At 43.0% G+C, this 20,434-nt stretch overlaps 5 protein-coding genes across 5 annotated transcripts in view; 3 read left to right on the top strand and 2 right to left on the bottom strand.

The window, feature by feature from the left end:
* Nucleotides 1-6,036, top strand: part of LOC115620323 (dynein beta chain, ciliary) — a 35,069-nt gene extending 29,033 nt beyond the window's left edge. The window contains exons 27-31 of the mRNA XM_030513516.1: nt 1,858-1,996; nt 2,067-2,233; nt 2,740-5,511; nt 5,631-5,825; nt 5,898-6,036. Of these exons, the coding sequence (XP_030369376.1) occupies nt 1,858-1,996; nt 2,067-2,233; nt 2,740-5,511; nt 5,631-5,825; nt 5,898-5,997 (3,373 nt within the window). The 3' untranslated portion in view covers nt 5,998-6,036. The remainder of the gene's footprint in view (nt 1-1,857; nt 1,997-2,066; nt 2,234-2,739; nt 5,512-5,630; nt 5,826-5,897) is intronic.
* A 5,513-nt stretch (nt 6,037-11,549) lies between these two features.
* On the top strand, nt 11,550-12,267 carry LOC115621119. Its single transcript, XM_030514663.1, has 2 exons — nt 11,550-11,686; nt 11,814-12,267. Exon 2 carries the CDS (start codon nt 11,841-11,843, stop codon nt 12,108-12,110), a length of 270 nt encoding a protein of 89 aa, XP_030370523.1. The 5' UTR covers nt 11,550-11,686; nt 11,814-11,840; the 3' UTR covers nt 12,111-12,267.
* Nucleotides 12,231-14,906, bottom strand: LOC115621118 (adipocyte plasma membrane-associated protein). The gene is made up of 4 exons (XM_030514662.1): nt 14,702-14,906; nt 14,295-14,500; nt 13,921-14,221; nt 12,231-13,788 (listed from the first exon to the last, which is right to left on the bottom strand). Exons 1-4 carry the CDS (start codon nt 14,815-14,817, stop codon nt 12,654-12,656), a joined length of 1,758 nt encoding a protein of 585 aa, XP_030370522.1. The 5' UTR covers nt 14,818-14,906; the 3' UTR covers nt 12,231-12,653.
* Nucleotides 14,907-15,238: 332 nt separating this feature from the next.
* LOC115621217 (max-like protein X) lies at nt 15,239-16,384 on the top strand. The gene is made up of 3 exons (XM_030514800.1): nt 15,239-15,412; nt 15,508-15,902; nt 15,977-16,384. Exons 1-3 carry the CDS (start codon nt 15,280-15,282, stop codon nt 16,196-16,198), a joined length of 750 nt encoding a protein of 249 aa, XP_030370660.1. The 5' UTR covers nt 15,239-15,279; the 3' UTR covers nt 16,199-16,384.
* Nucleotides 16,385-16,436: 52 nt separating this feature from the next.
* Nucleotides 16,437-20,272, bottom strand: LOC115621216. Its single transcript, XM_030514799.1, has 4 exons — nt 20,192-20,272; nt 18,048-20,132; nt 17,830-17,986; nt 16,437-17,763 (listed from the first exon to the last, which is right to left on the bottom strand). Exons 1-4 carry the CDS (start codon nt 20,213-20,215, stop codon nt 16,628-16,630), a joined length of 3,402 nt encoding a protein of 1,133 aa, XP_030370659.1. The 5' UTR covers nt 20,216-20,272; the 3' UTR covers nt 16,437-16,627.
* Nucleotides 20,273-20,434: the final 162 nt, after the last annotated feature.

Genomic DNA, 20,434 nt, shown 5'->3' with positions numbered 1-20,434 from the left:
TGTGTCCGTATTGCTCGAGAGAATGCTCTTATGCCACTTGACAGGTATTTTCCCACATTTAACAGCATATTTCTTCAAAAACAATTATTACACATTTAATAACACGTGTCACACACACACACACACACATAAGCACGTGCAGGAACCCACATTGAGGCACAATTGCGGCTTTTATATCATGCTGCTGCAATTTTGGTGATTTTGGTATTTGTTGCTTGTGTTGTTGTTGTTGTTTTGTTCTGGTTGTGGCTGGTGTTGAGCTTGGCTTATTCAATTAAGCACAGGTGCTCAGCTCCTACAAACATTTGTTTGAATATAGAAATATAGAAATTCATATAAATGTTCTGGCATAAATCATGCGACATTTAAGCGTAAGCTACTATATATATGAAAAATTCAACATGCAAAATAATTGGCAAAGTGTCGACGGATGGACAAGTTCGTTGCTCTTTCAGTTTTGAGATTTTTTCGTGAGTTGACTTCTCTGCCCCTTTCTTATGCAGAATATACTGATAATTGTTTTTGGTGTGTAAGTTTGTTACACCCATGAAGAAGCGTCACAGACTATGTACACCTCATAAGGTGCGCCAAATAATTACACTACGTTCCATAGTATAACAACTGAACCGTTCAACATATTTTAACAAAAACTTAATTAAAACTTAATAATATTATCTATAGACTTCAAGTGAAATAAAGCAAATAAAACTTAAGAAAATATAATTAAAAAATTTAACAAAATATTTTCGAACGAAACAATTAACTAGAACATATTCATTGTTTATATTTTAAACCTAAAAAAAAGGAAAAAGAAAAGAATTTTAAACGATGAATATATTTGAAATGGAACACCCTTCGTTAGCAATATCGACACATCTGTACTGATCAGAAAAAATATTATTTCACGCCACAAAGAAACATTCTTAAAAACCTGATCCTCTCATGGCGTCTTTAAGATATTTTATAATACGTATATTTTATAAAATATCTACACTTCGGTTGATATATATATAATAGATAGATATAATATATGAATTGTGGCCCATTTTGATAAATTATCTGCTTGCTGGTGGAATAAGTTGAAATGCATCAGTACGATAAGACTAATCAATTGATTTGCAAGCAGATGGATTGATTCGTCGTATCATACTGATATATTTACATACAAGTACAAGTATAATATTGGTTCTTTGACGGTTCCTTTCCTGTCCCGCACAAATATTAGAGCAAACGCAATGCACTCTGTGCGAGAATAAAATAAGTTAATTGGTCTTGTAATTGGTTGTAATACGCGTTTCCAGCTTGGCAATTTAACATGGTTCCCCTTATCAAGTCCGTGCCAAAAGCAGACATCCTGCCAATGCACTTATCCAAAGCTGGAGCAGCAGCTGCCACTGCTCCTTCACCTCCTTTCCAGCGAAGTCACTGTCGGTGCTTATTATAAGCTCAAATATTTCAATAATAGTTGGCATGCAGCAGTTTCTAATAATCTATACAAGTGGCTGTTTCTGTGCGATGAAGAGCTCAAAAACACAAGCTGTTGTTGTTGTTGTTGCTGCTGTTCTTGCTGTCAAGCCTTCGGATGCTGCTGATGCTGGAGATGCCGCATCGTCATCAGCAATGGCAACAACATCATCGCCGACATCATTATTTTTTCAATTTCCCGTTATTTAAATGCAGCAGCTACTCGTCGAGCACCATCTGAGGCTGCAGACAACGGCCATAGGTCCTACAACCTTTGGCTTCCCTCACTTGTAATTTATACGATTTGGTCCTGCAGGCAACACACCCACCCCCCTGCCCAGCCTTTCACCAACCACTGACGTTCAGTTTTCGCGTGTTCTCTTTTGTCTAAAGCTTGCAGGCAAAGATTGGCACTCTGCCTGGCGATATACTCTTAATTTCCTCATTCCTGTCGTACGTGGGTTGCTTTACGCGCCGATATCGTGAGGAGCTGCAACATAAGATGTGGCTGCCGAACTTTCGCAAAATCGATGTAAGTGCCACTGGCCCCAGGATCAAGGCTTTAACTAAAATTCTGCTCTACATATATCGGCCACCCATAGCCACTCATACCGCACACGGAAGGCGTGGACACGTTGGCGCTATTCTCGGACGATGCAAAAATAGCCACTTGGAATAATGAGGGCTTGCCGATGGACCGCATGTCCACAGAGAATGCCACTATACTGGAGCACTCGACGCGCTGGCCCCTAATGATTGACCCACAACTGTAAGCCGTCAAGTAAATTCATTTTCGAATAATATTTTTATTTTGTTGACCTTCCTTATATTTTTAGGAGTGAAGGCTGTTTAAACTGAGCACGAGGCTTTTCATTTAGATGCTCACGAGTTTTTACATAAATGCCTATTTTGTCCAAAGCACATTAGTTTTAATTAAATTATATTCTATATTTTATTTTGGATCCAGATATTTAATTAAATTTTATTTATTTATTTAAATTTATGTCAACAAACATAGAAAAAGAATTATAAGCTAGGAAAGCCTAAGTACAATAATATCTAATAAACGCCTCCGCCGCGGTGGGGGAATATTATTTGCCTTTCGGCTATAGCTATGCCCCGTCTCACAGCCCAGCTAGTTTGTCCCAACTTTCTCACAATAAGTTGTGTTTCAAATCAGAGCTTTATCAGGCATTTCCTAAAATATGAGATCAGCCAAATAACCAGGTACTACTTGTAATAATAATTAATAATTGCTTTCACTTTTTCTTGCAGTCAAGGCATCAAGTGGATAAAGAATCGTTTTGGCGACGCTCTGGTCGTAGTCAGACTGTCACAGCGTGGCCTGCTGGAGGCACTAGAGAAATGTATCTCACAGGGCAGCACGGTGCTCATTGAACAAATTGAGGAGACTATGGACACAGTACTGGAGCCGCTGCTGAGCCGTGCACTCATCAAAAAGGGACGTTACCTGCGTATTGGCGACAAGGAAATTGAGTTCAATCCTAACTTCCGGCTCATTTTACACACCAAGCTGGCCAATCCGCACTACAAGCCGGAAATGCAAGCGCAAACGACACTTATCAATTTTACGGTAACGCCAGATGGGTTGGAGGAGCAGTTACTGGCCGAAGTGGTTAAGATTGAGCGACCGGATTTGGAGAAAATGAAAACGGACGTCACAGTGCAGCAGAATAAGTTCAAGATCGAGCTAAAAGCTCTTGAGGACGAGCTGTTGGCCCGTCTGGCATCGGCCGGTGAAAACGTGCTGGACGATCACGCATTGGTCTTGAATTTAGAAAACACGAAACGCACGGTGGATGAGATAGAAGCCAAGGTGCGTGAGGCTCGTGTCACGACGCTACAAATCGACGATACACGGAATATTTATAGAGCGGCTGCGAAGCGCGCAGCTATTTTATATTTTGTACTCACAGATCTTAATCGAATTAATCCTATCTACAAATTTTCGCTCAAATCGTTTATGCACGTTTTCCGCCAGGCCATTTCGTTGGCACCGGATTCAAAAAACTATGAGAAGCGAGTCCTGCATTTAGTCGAGTCCATAACGCTGCAAACTTATCGTTACACCTTGCGCGGCCTCTTTGAGGCTGATAAGCTTACCTTCACGTCACACATGACGTTGCGCATTTTGATTGCCGCCGAGCAGGTGGCCAAGGACGAAACAGACTTTCTGCTGCGCTATCCACATGATCCCAATACTCTGTCACCACTAGATTTTGTAGATCGCAGTGCATGGGGTGGCATCAAATCTCTGACGTTGATCGAGCATTTCTATGGTCTGGACAAGGATATGGAGAACTATACAAAACGATGGCGGAAATTTATGGCCAGTGATGCCCCAGAGCGGGAACAGTTTCCAGGCGAATGGAAGCATCGCACACCTCTCCAGAAATTGTGCATTGTGCGTGCACTCCGACCGGATCGCCTCAGCTACGCAATGCGCCAGTTTGTCGAGCAGACCATGGGACGCGCCTATGCGGAGGTGCAAACATTTCCTTTTGTAGCCATTTTTAAGGAACTAAATGCAGCCACGCCCGCCTTTTTTATCCTCTCACCGGGTGTGGATCCCATACGCGATGTGGAGCGCTTTGGACAGCAGCAGGGTTACCATACGGAGGCCGGCACACTTATCAATATCTCGTTGGGACAAGGTCAGGAGGTGCTGGCAGAACAAGCCATACAGCAGGCACTGCTATCGGGCCAACAGTGGGTCGTACTTCAAAACATTCATTTGGTCGTCAATTGGCTGCCCACACTCGACAAACTCATCGAGCGCATTGTGCTCGAAGCTGAGTCACAAGGCAACTCTAACTTTCGGCTTTTCATCAGCGCCGAACCGGCACCTGATCCCCAATACCATATCATACCTCAAGGCATTCTTGAGTCCTCACTTAAGGTGGTAAACGAACCACCGGCTGGCATGGCAGCTAACTTACACAAGGCCTGGGACAACTTCTCGCAAGACATACTTGAAACGTGCACCCAGGAAGCTGAGTTCAAGTCTATACTGTTTGCGCTCTGTTATTTCCATGCTGTTGCCGGGGAACGCCGGAAGTTCGAGCCGCAGGGTTGGAACAAGGTTTATCCTTTCAACATTGGTGATCTCAGTATCTCGGCCAATGTGCTGCATAATTATCTAGAGGGCAGCAATCGCATACCGTGGGAAGACCTGCGTTATCTCTTTGGCGAGATCATGTATGGGGGTCATATTACGGACGACTGGGATCGGCGACTTTGCCAGACCTATCTAGAGGAACTTTTGCAACAGGATCTCATTGATGGGGACTTCGAGCTTTGTCCGGGTTTTCCTGCACCACCTAACTTAGACTTTGAGGGCTATCACAGCTACATTAACGAAATGCTGCCCGATGAATCTCCTATGCTGTATGGACTGCATCCGAATGCTGAGATCGGGTTTCTGACCACTGCTTCAGAGCAATTGCTGCGAACTATTTTCGAACTGCAACCTCGCGAGTCTGAACTGAGTACCCACTGTGGTGCTCCACGCGAAGAACTGGTCAAGATAATGATCGACGATTTTCTGGACAAGCTACAAGACGAGTTCAATCTTCAGGCTCTCCTTAATCGTGTAGAAAGAAAAACGCCATTCGTTGTCGTAGCGCTCCAGGAGTGCGAGCGCATGAATGCACTCATTCGCGAGATTAAGCGCTCCCTACGCGAACTGATGCTCGGCTTGAGAGGCGAACTTACCATTACACAGGAAATGGAGCGCCTTGATCATGCAATTTTCTATGATCATGTGCCGGCTGCGTGGGCTATGTTGGCTTATCCCAGTATGTTGGGACTTCAGGGTTGGTTTGCAGACTTGCTTCATCGCATTAAGGAGCTGGCGGGCTGGCTAAATGATTTCAAGCTGCCCTGCGCCATTTGGCTAGGAGGACTCTTCAATCCCCAAAGTTTTCTCACCGCCATTATGCAGGAGAGTGCAAGAAAGCATGATCTGCCGTTGGACCGCATGTGTCTTAACTGCGATGTGACCAAAAAAGAGAAGGACGATGTGACGTAAGATTTGCTCTTATTTCTCTTCCTCTTCTTTAATTATGTTCCCTGGTTTAAGGGACCCTATTTCTAACCTCACTTACACACATTGAACTTTTTCAATTATTTTCAATTATTAAAAGCTTGCCACCAATCGAAGGCGCCTTTGTCCATGAACTGTACTTGGATGGCGCCAGCTGGGATACCCAGCTTAATTCCATTGTGGCCCTACGACCCAAGGAGTTGCTTTGTGCCATGCCAGTAGTTTACATTAAGTCGATTGTTCAGGAGAAACAAGAATCACAACGCAGCTATGAGTGTCCACTTTACAAGACCAGGTACATAGAAAGGAATATTCCTATACTCATATATGTTCTCACTTTGACTTTTCAATATATGTTCACCCTCAGGTCGCGTGGCAACACCTATGTGTGGACTTTCAATCTAAAAACGCGCGAACGCCCAGCCCGTTGGATTCTGGGTGGCGTTGCACTCTTGTTGCAGCCATAAATAAAAGAAAATGGCCGCCCAAACCTTAGAAGCTTGCACCTGCACCTGCACCTCGCATTGTGTTTGGCTGCTTCCATTGTGTATCGGTTACGTTTAGGACTAGCAGCCAATAAAAAGCACAACTTTGTGCTCAAATTATTGAGAAATAAATGTATATTCATAGTGCTTTTACTTGAACTGTGACTCACGGTACAAACTTAACGATATTTTGACGTACTGGATATGGGGAACACAGAGCAATTTCTCAATACAAATTAATCATAGACGGGCAACGAACACAAACGATAAGACTTTCTATACCGGAATCATAATGAGTCAGCACGTTTGTAGGTTTCCTAACAAAAATAAATTTGCTATCAGTTCCGAGCGTATTTCGACTAAATCGGTTCTATTGAAATAATTCGAAAACATGTTAAGTAATTATGAGAGTGCGGAACTATGAAATACATGTTAGACTCTATAATTTTATTACTATCTTATTTGTACACGAAATGTCTTTCACATCGTTTTTATGACAAGTGATATGGCCGTGATAACAATGGACTATTTCGAGATATTATCAATGTATTTCAGAAATTAGCCTCGGGACAACGTTTCAGTGCGATGGCTCTTAGTGTTGAGAGTAGGGTACAACCAGATGGTCATTTATTCCCCTCGTTGTGCCTTACAAATAAATAATTATTCTACTTTTGGCATGATTCGCGAACTATGCATATACATATGTAGTTCTATATATCATAGTGTGTCTGTACTCATTCATTATACATATGTCATAGTGTATCTGTACTCATTCATTATAAAGCGACAGCTCTAGCGTTTTTTGGAATGCTCTCGTCGTGCTTGTGTTCCTATAACACTCAATCTATAATTGTTGTTTATGTTTGTAACAAGCTTCTTCTTTATAGTTATCTCCGTGGAAATCTCTGACCACATACTGCTGTGAGTCGGGGCATAGCTGGCCGGACTGGCTTTAAACTTTCCCCCACCGGGTTGGAGATTTCCCTCTTTCTCCCTTTGTCTTTCTTGTTCCATCTTTCTCTTTCCCTGTTTGTCTCTTCCCTTTCTCTTTATCTTCCTTTCTCTCCCTCTTTACCTCTGTCTCCTTCTACTCCTTACTTTTTCTAATTAGCTCCTACGTAGAATTAATTTTCATCTTCTACATACTACATCAGGTCTATAATGTCTCTGACCACATATGGCTGTGAATCGGGGCATAGCTGGCCAACTGGCAAATAAAATTCCCCCAACGTGTCGGGGGCATTTATAGACGTTATTGTACAGCTTTTTCGTAGGCTTTCTTATCTTTTAAGTTGAGACTATGTTATATTAATCATATTTGAATTTGTAATTTTAAATCTTAATATATATATAAAATGTTAATACTTATATATTGTTATTGAATAAATCGACAGATCCACTTATTGATTTAAATAAAATAAAATAAAACAAGAGAGAACGCTACAGTCGAGCAAGCCCGACAGTGTAATACCCTGTACCCATGTAAACTTGCGTCACTGAGTTATATGCGCCCATAGCAGCAGCAAAAAGAGGAAGAAGAAGAGCGATCTTGTTGCTGCAGTTTGGTGGGGTTGTACTGGCGAAAATTTGTTTTGCTAATAACTTTATTTAGAATTGACCGAATTGAATAAATTTTGAATTTTGAACAACAGTAGACAATTATATATATATTATGTGTGCAAAGTTTGGTTTAGGTAGCATTTGAAATGTGGACGCTATTGACGAAATTCTGTAGCGGGGGAAGGGGGGGAAAATTAAAAAAAATAAAATAAACTCGTCCTTACTCGGACCTAGGAGAATCTGGATGCCAACTTTGGTTATTCCAGCTTTTATAGTTTCTGAGATCCTTGCGTTCATCCAGACGGACGGACAGACGGACAGACGGACGGACGGACATGTCTAGATCGATTTCTCTCGTCATGCTGATCAAGAATATATATACTTTATGGGGTTGGAGATGCTTCCTTCTGTATGTTACATACTTTGCACAAACCTAATATACCCTTTTTACCCTACGGGTACAGGGTATAAAAATAAAATAAAATAAAACAAAGTTAATTACAAAAACCAACACCCCTACACGTTACGGTGAAGGGTATAAAACCAATTAATAAGTAGACAGACAGATAATGTCACAATTAACAAGTAAAAAAGCTAAAGTCGGGTGTCCCGACTTTGAAATACTCTGTACATATGTTTAGAATAATTATAGAAACTAAACAAGATAGAACGCTACAGTCGAGCAAGCCCGACAGTAAAATAGCCTGTACTCTCCACAAAAAAGAAAAATAAAAAAAAAAAATTAAAAAATTTAAAAAAATGAATGAATTAATAAATTAAAATAATTAATTAAATTAAATTAGAATACATGTTTATGTTCAGTTTAAACAGCATACATTTACATCACGTACCTATGCGTGTTTATATGCGTGTATGTATGCAGCACAAAGTGGAACCAAAGTAGCAACAACAACAACAGCTGCGAGCAGCGCTGCCGACAGAGCTGCAGGCAGCGCATGAGCAGCGATTTTACTTATGGATATAACTTTCTTCAGAATTGACCTATCATGATGAAATTTGGCACACGGACACATTAGTACTAACTGGATGTACCTACCAAAATTGATTTTAAAATTCCTAGAATTACGGAAGTTATAAGAAAAAATACGAATTGCGGGGGAGTGGGGGGTGTATCAGAAAAAATAAACAAACTCGTTCTGCCTAGGGCTTATAGGAACCTTGATACCAATTTTGGTTATCCTAGCTCTTGTACTTACTGAGATCCTTGCGCTCATACAGACAGACGGACAGACGGTCAGACGGACAGACGGACATGGCTATATCGACTCGTCTTCTCATCCTGATCAAGAATATATATACTTTGTGGGGTCTGCCACGCCTCCTTCTGTGTGTTACATACATGCGCACAAAACTAGTATAGCCTTTCACCCTTTGGGTACAGGCTATAAAAAGTAGGAGAAAAAAAAAAATTGATCGAGAGGGGGGAGGGAGGGAAATTCCAAAATATACATTTTCTGCGTATTCACATAAGGCATCTGGGACTAAAATTTGGTGTTCCTAAGTATTATAGTCTCCGAGATATAGGCGATTATACGAATGGAAAATCGGGAAAACCCCCATAGGGGGGAAGTGGGGGGGAAAATCAAAAAAATATAACAAACTCGTATAGAATACACACATAAGGCATCTTTGTGCAAAATTTGGTGTCTCTATCTCTTATAGTCTCTGAGATCCAGGTGTTCATACGGACGGACAGACGGACAGACAGGGCTAGATCGACTCGTCTCGTCATGCTGATCAAGAATATATATACTTTGTGGGGTCTACCACGCCTCCTTCTGTGTGTTACATGTACACTCGCACAAAACTAATATACCCTTGTACCCTTTGGGTACAGGGTATAGAAACCAACACCCCTATACGTTACGGTGAAGGGTATAGAACCAATTAATAAGTAGACAGACAGATAATGTCACAATTAAAAATTGAAACAAACAGTCGGATAGACAAGCACGTGGTTTTTCTTAAAAATGCACTGAAGTAAAGGGTTATAATATGTGCATATGTTGTAAGTCATTTGACAGGGAAAGCAATATAAATGGGCTATAAAAAATTATTTACCGACATCTAATTAGTTTTAATTATATTTGGCTACAAAATATTCAAATATTATTGTTTAATCGCTGCCAGACAAATGTTAGTCTGCCCCACAGTGGCCCCACAAGAAGGCAAAGGTGATCAGCTATATATACACAAGACATATGTATGTATGTATGTACATATGTACATATGTACTTGTAAGTATCTTGCGTAAACGACACGTGTTACTTGCGTGTGCTATGGCACGGGTTTCTAATTATTCGCACACATACACAACTGACAGACTTACAGTTTCTCCTAATAAGCCGTCAGACTGGGCCCAATAGATAGGCCCCATAGACGGCGAACACTGCTGTGCCATTTGCTGATCACGTGAGCTAAAAATCGCCGGCCAGAATAATGTACGCCTTCCACTTCATTAGCTTCGAGTGTCAACTGATAAGCCGGCGGAACTTCTCAGAGGGGAAAATTTTTGCGACCAAAGTAACAATAACAAGAAAGGAATGCTAAAGTCGAGCAGGCTCAACTCTTAAATACCCTGTACCACCCCACAAAAAAGTAATTAAATTAATTTAATTAAATTAATTAATTAATTTAATTAAATTAATTAATTTAATTAATTTAATTAATTAATTAACTAAAATAATTTAATTAATTAACTAAATTAATTTAATTAATTAACTAAATATTCCATGCATGCATAGATACATTTACATTTACATCAGAATCGTGCCTTATGCGTGTTTGTGTACTTGTACATATGTATGTATGTGTGCATTGGGCCTGGTTATATGGCTATAACTTTCTTTCCGATCATTCTATCATAATGAAACTTGGTATACGGATATACAATTACTAACTGGATGTGTCTACCAAATTTTAGTTCAAAATTCCAAGAATTACGGGAGTTATAGAAAATCGTTAATAGGGGGGGAGTGGGGGGGTGGATCAGAAAAAATGAACAAACTCGTCCTTTCTCGGTCTCAGGAGAATCTGTATACCAAGTTTGGTTATTCTAGCTCTTATACTTTCGGAGATCCTTGCGTTCATACAGACAGACAGACAGACAGACAGACGGACAGACGGACAGACGGACAGACGGACATGGCTATATCGACTCGGCTTGTCATGCTGATCAAGAATATATATACTTTGTGGGGTCTACCAAGCCTCCTTCTGTGTGTTCCATGTGCACTCGCACAAAACTAATATACCCTTGTACCCTTTGGGTACAGGGTATAAAAAGCACACACCATAACAAAAAATCGGGGGCTCGCCGGCTCGCACTTGCTTGTGACGTGATCTGCGATCAGAATGGAATTGTTTACGTCTCACCAACATCTCTGGCTCAGACAGTACTCGCGGTTGCTAGAACCGCATGTTGCTGATAATATGCGATGTTCTCGATGATGATGTGGGCATGACGTTAGAGGCGCAGATGTATGTATATATGTATGTATATGTATGTGTGTGTCTGTGCACGCGTGTGTCTGAAGCCAGACCAGACTTGGAGCTGCTGTTTGTTGACTGATCCAACAACCAACTGTTAGTCGTTTTTGCATTTGCTTCTGTTGCCAGGCGCCTTTTCCCCGCCACTTCGTTCCGCTTATTAGCGTGTATAAGCGTATTCCCCGAACACGGGCCTTACACGTGAGCAGCGGGCGTCCAACGGCTGGCTATATACAAGATCAAGGCAGCGGCGGGCCGAACATTAAACAATTTCAGATAAAAATTCGCTTTAGCCAGACATTACTAATAGAAATCAGCAAGCAATGTTTGTTGTTGTCGTCGTCGTCGGCGCTAATCTTACGCTTGTGTGTGTGTGCGCGCATTTTTTTTTTTGTTGTTGTTGGCGGTGCTCGTCAAAAAGTATTTAAACGCGAAATGATTCGGTATGACAAATCAGAAACGAAATAATTGTGAAAGAGGCAACAAACGGCAGCAGAAGCAAAAATTTCATTGCAAAATAAAATATATAGAGTCCGACAAAGCGACTTATAATATAAAGATATTTCGCGACGTGCTGATCTATAAAAATCACAAATTTAAGGTAAGTCAAAAAGAAATGTGTCTAATTAGCTCAAATATTTTCCGACATCTATAAACTGTGCCAGGGCCTTCGCTAGTCTAAATATGCTCGAACAGTAGTTCATCATTTCCGCCTTTTCTTTTTACAGTTACTCCCGCACACACACACACACACAATGGCTAGTACACAGATGTCAGTACAAAAATCGAAATACCACGACCACAATGGCGAGCCAGGCTGCCAAGGTCTGGAGGAAGTGAATCGAATGTTCCGCAATTTCTGGGATCCGACGGCCTATTGGGTATGCGACAAGCAGGGCACGCGGGCGCGTCTCCAGCGCTGTCCACAATCGCAGTTATATAGCGAGGAGCTGGGACGCTGTGTGCACTACACAGAATGGAACTGGACGGACTTCAAGGAACCACCAAGCCGGCCCAAGTGTTAAATCCATCCACTGTGACTCAAAGTCACTCACTCACTCACTCCCTTTATATAAGTTTAACCTAATGTGTAATCTCTAAGTCATTCTTGCATTGATATGCAGTTTAGTCATAAACAAGCGTTCTTCATAAAAGTTACGTTATTATTTTTACAAAAATTAATCTTATACGCTTTTAATGAAACGAAACGAGCAACATTCAATGGTTCAGTACTAAATGAAATGTTTCGATGTGTTAGCTCCTTTTTTTTTGCTTTTCTTTCGTTTGCTTAACAATTTGCGCATTGTTCTAAACGATTGGTTATTTTTTTTTTAGTACACTATGTGGAATGTGCGGAAACTTTAAGCTTAACGAAAATTTTCGAGGGAAAAGGAATGTATCGTTACAATCAAAATTATGGACAAAACTGAATTATATGAATTACAATGTCATATAAAAAGCTGCCAAATGTGCTCGACAAATGCAAATGCAAGGAATGTATTGAAATGACAGGAATGCCGTGTTAAACCTAACGCTGGTTAAGCTTCACAGCTCTGCACACCTCTATTTTAGAGCTCAAGATGCTCGCCCTTTTGGCTGATGACCTTCAGCTTCTCAGTCTTGGGCGGTTGGGTGTCACCGGGAATATTCTCCTTAATTGGTGCCGGATTTTGGGGCACCGTTCGAGGTGGGGCTGTTGCCGCAGGCTTGGGGGGTGTTGCTGCTGCTGGCTTTGGCGTGGGTGGTGCAGCCGTTGCTTGAGGCGGTGGCGGTACTGCCGTTGCTTTAGGTGTGGCTGGAACTGCAGTTGCTTTAGGCGTAGGTTGAACGGTCGGCCTTGCAGTGGGGGGTGTGGTTGTTGTTGGATCAGCAGTTCGAGCAGCGGTTGGAGCAGCTGTTGGTCTTGGGGTAGTTGTTGTTGTCGGTTTAGGTGTCGTTGTAGTGGTGGTTGTTGTTGTAGGTCTTGCAGTAGTTGTTGTAGGTGCTGCCGTCGGCTTGGTAGCGGTTGCGGCTGGCGGTGGGGCTTTAACAGCCGGTTCCAGTCCAGCGCCCTCAACACGCACATTTCGGACCTTTACGGTTGGTGGCTTGGCCGCTTTGGGAGACTTGACGCGTCCCAAATAACGATTGAAGGGCGAGCCCAGGTACAAATGATCTTGGAACTCCAACACATGCGAAATTCCACCAACAGAGCGATCGAAGCCATGCAGAGAGCCAACAATTTTACCATTCCAGTCCACTCGCAACACCGTGGCGCGTTTGGGCGCCAATAGCATGATACTCTCTCCATGTCCAATGAAGTGCACAATAGGCTGCGTAAATTTGTTTGGATATATGGCCGAAATGTAGCGGAAGGGCAACTCAAAGAGCGAGAGCATACGAGCGAAGAAAAGACGAATGCTGGGGAATCGTGAGAACATTGCGAATGCATTGGGATTCTCGCTATCGGCTGTGAGTGGGAGGGGTACCCAAATGCCATCGTCGTCGGGTGTTAGATTATCGGGAATACCAGGCAACCCATCAACAAAAACTTCATGTTTGCCGGCATTGGGGCCCTTCAAATGATATTTGGTAAGGCGTGCAGCTCCCGTTTCGGCCACTACAATGAAGTCCTCATTGGGACTGAGCGCAAGTCCGTTTGCAAAGGCCAGCTCGTCCAACAGCACTTCGCTGACATTCTCGGCACGGTTGTATTTGAAGAGACTGTGAAGAAAAGGCAGAAATTGAAACCCGTTAGTAAACACAGTAATAGACAAAGCGTAAACAAGAGGAAAGCTTGTTAGCTGAAGTAGAAAACCGGTTTAAGAGCTCAACGTAAATTAGAAATGAACTCACCGGCCCGATGGATTTGTAAACGATGTGAACACCAAATTTTGAATGTCGAAGTCCGAGGAAGAGTCAGTCCAATAGATTTCGCCTTGCTTGGAAACGGCAACGCTATTGAAAATCTTAGCTGGACGCGCAATTTCCTTGCCCGCAAGCTCCTGCGCTGCCGAAACCAGCAAAGTCTTTTTATGCGTCGTCAGATCTACCATCCACAAACCGTAATAGGCATCGGCAACGATTAAATTATTGCCCTTCGTATCGAAAGCCAGGCCAAGGGGTCGACCACACCGTGACTCTTCGAATATCTCTTCTGCAAATAGATATCGCAAATAGATAACATGTAAAAACAAGTCACTATGATATGCATTTTTAAACGGGCTTACCACAAGGCTGGCCGAATTTAGTCACATGTGTTACATGGTTAGACGTTATTTTAATGACTTCACCGCCATGAATTCCAGCATATATTTCATTGTTTCGTACAATAAGGCACTCAGGGCCATAGACACGCCCATCCAGCAAACGCTCCGCACCCTCCAGGTGCTGGTTGGGTTCCAGGGCACCTTTCAGCTCATTGGGCGGTTTAACACTAAGGGGGTGGGAATAGTTTAGTTTAATACATGTATGCATATGTATACAATTTATGATAATAGCCTAATATTTATGCGTTGCCAAATTGTCGTTTGCATTTACAATAGAAATAGCACTGAGATAGGACCATTACCTTTATTCGGAGACAAGCTTTTGTATCCAAATAGAAGATATGTATTAGAAACTGAGTTGAACTTACATAAATTCCTTAAATGGGAAGGTGGAACGAGGAGGCAAACCGGGTAGTAGGATAATAATCAGAAAGAAAACCATGAAACTCATGATCCTGACACGTATCGCGCGCAACAGACCCATAGTGCTGCTTTAATTAAACTAACTAACATGAACAATTTAACAATTTAATAAATATGAAGAAACCACGGCACAGCCCAAAATCCAAAGACGTGTCAACCTCAACAAAAACTAAAACAAAAAGTCATCGCACCGGCTCAGAGCTGCAATCACTTCTAGGGAGGCCGCAGAACGTTCAAGCCAATATCGTAAGCTAATGTACATATGTCTGAAGCAATATGTTTAATATTCAGTAGTGCCCAAAAGCCTGAGTATTCGCGTAACAAAGCAATAGCTATTAATTTTTAAATGGCTGCTTTACCTTAAATTGATAATAAAAAAAATGTATATTTGTAAGATTGGTTCGTGTACGCTACATAAAGTACTCGGACTCATAACCTGCCACGACTACTCAGGCATCGAACAGTGTGACCCCAAGCTTTGCACAAATAATAACGCATAACAAAAGCAAAGAAAACTTGTCCAATGAGCGACAACGCAATAACCAAAGAGGAAGTATTTGAAATGGAGCACGACCAGGAGCTGGGCAATAAACATTATTCCCGCTGTAGCAGCGCGGGCAGCACACACACGCCGAATTCCTCAGCTCACAATTCAGGTAAATATATACATATACACGTAATTATTATTATGGCATTGTGCCATGAGGTGTTTTGTTTGAGTTCGTTATCATAACGACAATTTTATGGCCAGACGATGACGATGATAGCGGCGATGCGGGTCGCGGCAAGCCAGACGTTTTAAGTTATAAAGAGCGACGTCGTGAGGCGCACACACAAGCAGAGCAGAAAAGACGAGATGCCATCAAAAAGGGCTACGATAGCCTTCAGGAGCTCGTGCCACGTTGCCAGCCCAACGACTCCTCCGGCTACAAGCTCAGCAAAGCGCTGATATTGCAAAAGTCCATCGAGTACATTGTCTATCTGAATCAGCAGAAAATGAAACAGGAAGAGGAGAGTTCCGCACTGCAGAAGGAAGTAACGGCTCTACGGATAATACAAAACGGCTATGAAAACATGCTGCAGCATCAGCAGGCGAATCCCGGGCCTGAGGAGGAACGGCTTACAGACGAGGCCAAATTTCAAGTGGTAAGAATGCAATTAACAAAATTAAGTGAATGTCAAGCTAATACACACCATTTTCCACTCATTGTGTTCTCAAGTTTCAAGCGATAATGCAGGAAATGTTTGACACATTCCAGCACATACCGATGGACAACTTCAAGCAGTTGACCGGTGGTGTCATACCTTGGCTAGAGGAGCACTGCAAGCCACACATTCTGCGCAACATTTTAAGTCGCACGCTCCAACAAATGTCGCAGGAGGTGCTGGACAAGCAACAGCAGCAGGCCATGGATCAGGAGACAACAGAGGGATTTAGTTGATTCATTTTAAACTCTTGTTCCATTTACTAGGTAAATGCCATCGGTTTTTTCACGTACAAATATTAAATGCGCCATTTAAACAGTTGTAAATCGTAAATCCGTTCGTAAGAACATTAACTACAGATTACTTTTTGGTTTGGTTATCTCTTAGAGTATGTTTATATAAAATATTACCCTATGTATAAAGTTTTGTTTTTGAGATCTTCAGTTCATTCTTATAATGCAAAGAATAATTAAATGTTGTGTTTAATGCTACCGTAAGTAGTATAAACTAAAAACTTTAATTACTTAATTGGTTTAAATTGTTAGAATTACACTACTTAGTCAATTTCTGTGCACATAAATAAACTTTGGCGAGGGCAAGTTTCCTTTACAAACCGAATTGCCTATCAGTAGGCACAAAGGCTGTCTGGCTGTCAATCTTATATTCTACTTAATTGTGATGGCCTGCATGGCATGCTCCTCCGCCTCAAGATTGCTGCTGCTCAGCACTTGATGCACAATTTCCAACTCCTTTTCAGCCTGCAGCAGTTCCAAAAGTTCCAGCAATACACGCAGAGTGTAATCTTTTAAATGCTTGATCCCATCTTGTGTGACTCGTAAAGCGACCAGCAACTGTTCCTTAAAACTGGATAAACGCGTTGCTGGCCACACATGTCGTGCCTCATGCTCCAGCTTGAGCACGCCGGCGTGTAGTGTGTAGATGAGGCCTTCGTAGAAGTTGTCATCCGTTACTTGAGCAGCCAGCTTGGCAATGTTCAGCAATGCTGCCGGCAGATCGCAACGAAATTCGTGGGCACGTACAAAGCAAGTAGCTGCTAGTTGTCGCACTTCCTCGCATTTATGCTGCAAATGTTTCCAGCTGAGCTTGCGAAAGCGTGACAGCAGCTGTTCCTTAACTCCTTGGGACTGGGCGCTCATTCGCAAGTGCTCCACTTTGGACAGGAAGCCGAGGAAGAGTATGATAGATGAGGTTGCCTGCCTTTCGTTGCAATAGCGAAGCATGTGCTCACAAGCCTTAGGCAAGAGGCAGGACAGCTCTTCGTAATTGAGCTCGCTCGGCTCCCAAGGTGGACGAGTGTCGAACTGTGTGGCCTGACGCTGTCCCACCAGTTTCGGCACAAGTGCTCCAAAAAGCTGTAGGGCAGCATTGGAAATTGTCCACTCGGTGTGCTCGATATGAGCCATGGCTAGTAGCATAATTTCGTTGTAGTATTTCGACATGGCAACGCGCAGTTCCGTGTCCCGCACCAGCACACAAAGGTAATGCAGCATCAAGGCTTCCCAACGATCTAGATTGAAGCTCGACTCATCGCTGCCGATGAAGGCTTGATTCGAATTCAAACGATGTAGAATCAACTCCATTACTCGCTTAAGCAGCCGCCGATCGTGTGGATTCTCGTTCTTGACCACATGCAGAAACATGATGGAAAATCCGGCACCACGTCTGGTGGTGCTCACCTGACGCCTTCCAGAGAGCAGTTCACTTTCCAGGCAGTCGTGGAGCATCTGGATAGCGGATGCGTCGCTGGACACACCGTTTGTGATGGCGCGCGTCAACTTTCCTACAACACAGACAAAGAAAGTTATGAAGAGCATTATTCACACAGCTAATGAAGGTGAACCCTTACCGATGCTGAGACCTGCGGCTTCAATGGCGCCCTTGTGACGGCAACGTGTAAGCACAGCCACATTTATTTGCAGGCATCGCTGTAGCGGCACAGCATTAGAAGCTCCAGCCTGCCAAAGTAAAGTACAACCCACGCTTGTGGCCAAGTCGCAACATCCCTATAAACAGGAGTACTATTTAATTCCGCACTCAATGTTTGCAAAATAAAAGGACACTTACCTTCAACGTCAGCCAGAAGCTCAAGAGCAAATACTTGCGATACTCCTCGGCCTCCTCAGGCAACGTCTTATACGAGCTCTCCTGCACTAGCAATTGCAAGCTCTCGTCCATGTCCTGAAAACTAGCGACAGTGCCTATCGCTGGGGCTTCCTCAGCCTTCCTGGCGTTGGCCACATTGAGAAAGTCCAGTACCAGATTGAGTATGCGCTCTAGCAGTGTCAACAGTTCAGAGCCCGGCAAGTGGACATCATAACCCGAGCTCACGAGGTGCTCCAGCACACATAGATGGCCAAAAAGATGGCCAGATGAAGTTTTTGCCGTTTGCAGTGGATCCTTTGCAAAATCATTTAGCTTTGCAGACAAATCGTTGAAGCACTTATCATACAATGCACTCGCTTGCTCCTTATTAAAATTACGCACAGCCAGTTGGGCATAGAAAGTGGCAAGTGCGCACTCATCCACTTCATGGCTGGCGCACAGTGTCAGTAGACGGTCCACACAATCATCAGTGTTCACATGTCCCAGTTGGAGCAACAGCTCCACGTTTAGCTCTAGTGCATCGTCGAAGCCCTGTGGGTCTAGGAGCAATTTAAAGAGTTGAGCTGCAACCAATTCCGGTTGAAACACTTTCTGGTCGAGGAGAAAACGGCCGAGCTGCTTATTTTGCTCGGTGCTGCACATTTTAGCATTCTTTGATACATTCTCAGCATACAGCGACTTATTTAAAATATCCAGCATTTTCAGTGCAAAAATTTTGGGCTGGTAGAGGTCGGATTGAACATCTTGCTCTACAAGAAGTTGCAGCTGTCGAAAGAAGCGTTCAATGTTATGAGCCAGAGCATCGCTGCCCGCGCTGTCCCTACCTTTTACAGCCTTATTAAAGTGTTTGGCAGTATGGTTGATTATCGTGGGCATCTTGCCTAGCAGCGTGTTGCGAAACTCACTGCTTTCTACGCTGCGATGCCGCTCGATAAAGTTATAAAAGAACTCCAGACAATCCTCGACAGCAAAGTTGGGCAAATTGTTTACCAGAAACTTGAAAATCAGTAGTTGAGCGTCTGTTTCGAAAGAACTGCAATTGGTGAGAAGTTCGGTGCTGATTTTAAAAAAGTGCAGCTTGGAGACGGCATAAATCTCCTTGGCAAACATGCTGAAGATAAGTATGAGGCGATATTGTTCGTCTATGCCTCGCGTCGCATCTGTGTTCTGCAAAAATTCCACAATCTCCGGCTTTGCCACCAGCATGAACAGCTCATCGCGCTGTTTAATTCGAAGAAACCATTGCGAGTAGAAATTTTGGATCTCTGCGACACTGCCATTAGAGAGCAAGTCTGCGGCTAAGGCGAGTAGACCAGATGACGATTGACTGCTTAGACTCTTCACCGGATACTGACTGGCCGCCAACAAACCTTTATAGCTCAGACTAAGCCTCAGTCCGGCAAAGAATTCGCTTTCACTCTGTCCACTGACTGCTAATAAATCGGCCAAGGAGTGCGACTTAAGAATGCCACTTAGCAGGTAATACTTATTGCGATTAGTCCAAGGCCAAAACTCGACAATGACGCGAAAGTAGAAGAAGGCGCGGTCCCGCTGCTTGCAGCAATGACTGAATAGAGTGAGGGTTTCTTCACGCGATCCCGTCTGACTCTGTAACTGTAGGCAATGATAGAAATGCTCCAGCTTCAGCGGCTGCAGTTTAAGTTTGGGAAACTTCTGCACCAACTGGCTAGTGGCCTTCAGAACGGGTACCAAACTCAAGCTGTTTTGCTGGAGGGCTCTTAGGATAGCCTCGACGCACTTCGTCTCTAACAATTCCGCATCCAGGCGAGCATGCTGAGAGGTCAGGAGAACTGCGAACAGCTGAAGGAACGCATTTGGTTCAGTCAACTGCTGTGGCAGATCTGCGAAGTCGTCGGGTAACTCAAACTTCTCCTGAATATGATAATATATTCGAAATCCAGCATTTAATGTAGCCTGATTGATGCTTGAAAGCTCTGTTTTGCTTGACTCCGCATGGATCAGGGAGACCAGTTTTTTAAGTAAATCATGTGCTTCCGCAATTGTAACATTGTCATTTTCGGAATTCTGTAAACAAAATACTTCATAATATAAATGCAAAACGGGATCAAATAATGACACCTCACTTGCAAGTACGACAGGTATTCCATAATCCACGCTATTTCACAATTATAAATCCCGCAGCTGATTTCTTGGGCGGTCCCGTTCGATACTGGAGCTGGAAAACCACCGAATAATCTACCGATACTATCGAACAACCTCGCATACTTAAATGATATTCGATAGCAGTAGGTCAAGTTAGCAACGATTGATAGCAATTGATTCGTACGATGGAGGGGAAATAAATTCAATATACATATCCTCTCACA

Source organism: Scaptodrosophila lebanonensis, unplaced genomic scaffold (assembly GCF_003285725.1).
Source record: "Scaptodrosophila lebanonensis strain 11010-0011.00,11010-0021.00 unplaced genomic scaffold, SlebRS2 tig00000024-arrow-pilon, whole genome shotgun sequence".
NCBI lineage: Eukaryota > Metazoa > Arthropoda > Insecta > Diptera > Drosophilidae > Scaptodrosophila > Scaptodrosophila lebanonensis.
The sequence above is the reverse complement of the archived record's forward strand: the minus strand, read 5'-3'. Positions and strand labels throughout refer to the sequence as shown.

Coding starts and splice junctions, on each gene's coding strand:
- LOC115621217 (XM_030514800.1), top strand. CDS start 15,280: ATGAGCGACAACGCAATAACCAAAGAGGAAGTATTTGAAATGGAGCAC. Junction 15,413..15,507: donor TTCCTCAGCTCACAATTCAG/GTAAATATATAC, acceptor TTTTATGGCCAG/ACGATGACGATGATAGCGGC. Junction 15,903..15,976: donor ACGAGGCCAAATTTCAAGTG/GTAAGAATGCAA, acceptor TGTGTTCTCAAG/TTTCAAGCGATAATGCAGGA.
- LOC115621118 (XM_030514662.1), bottom strand. CDS start 14,817: ATGGGTCTGTTGCGCGCGATACGTGTCAGGATCATGAGTTTCATGGTT. Junction 14,222..14,294: donor TAAATTCGGCCAGCCTTGTG/GTAAGCCCGTTT, acceptor ATCTATTTGCAG/AAGAGATATTCGAAGAGTCA. Junction 13,789..13,920: donor TTTACAAATCCATCGGGCCG/GTGAGTTCATTT, acceptor TTTTCTTCACAG/TCTCTTCAAATACAACCGTG.
- LOC115621216 (XM_030514799.1), bottom strand. CDS start 20,215: ATGGAATACCTGTCGTACTTGCAA. Junction 20,133..20,191: donor AATACCTGTCGTACTTGCAA/GTGAGGTGTCAT, acceptor TTTTGTTTACAG/AATTCCGAAAATGACAATGT. Junction 17,987..18,047: donor GCTTCTGGCTGACGTTGAAG/GTAAGTGTCCTT, acceptor TCCTGTTTATAG/GGATGTTGCGACTTGGCCAC.
- LOC115621119 (XM_030514663.1), top strand. CDS start 11,841: ATGGCTAGTACACAGATGTCAGTACAAAAATCGAAATACCACGACCAC.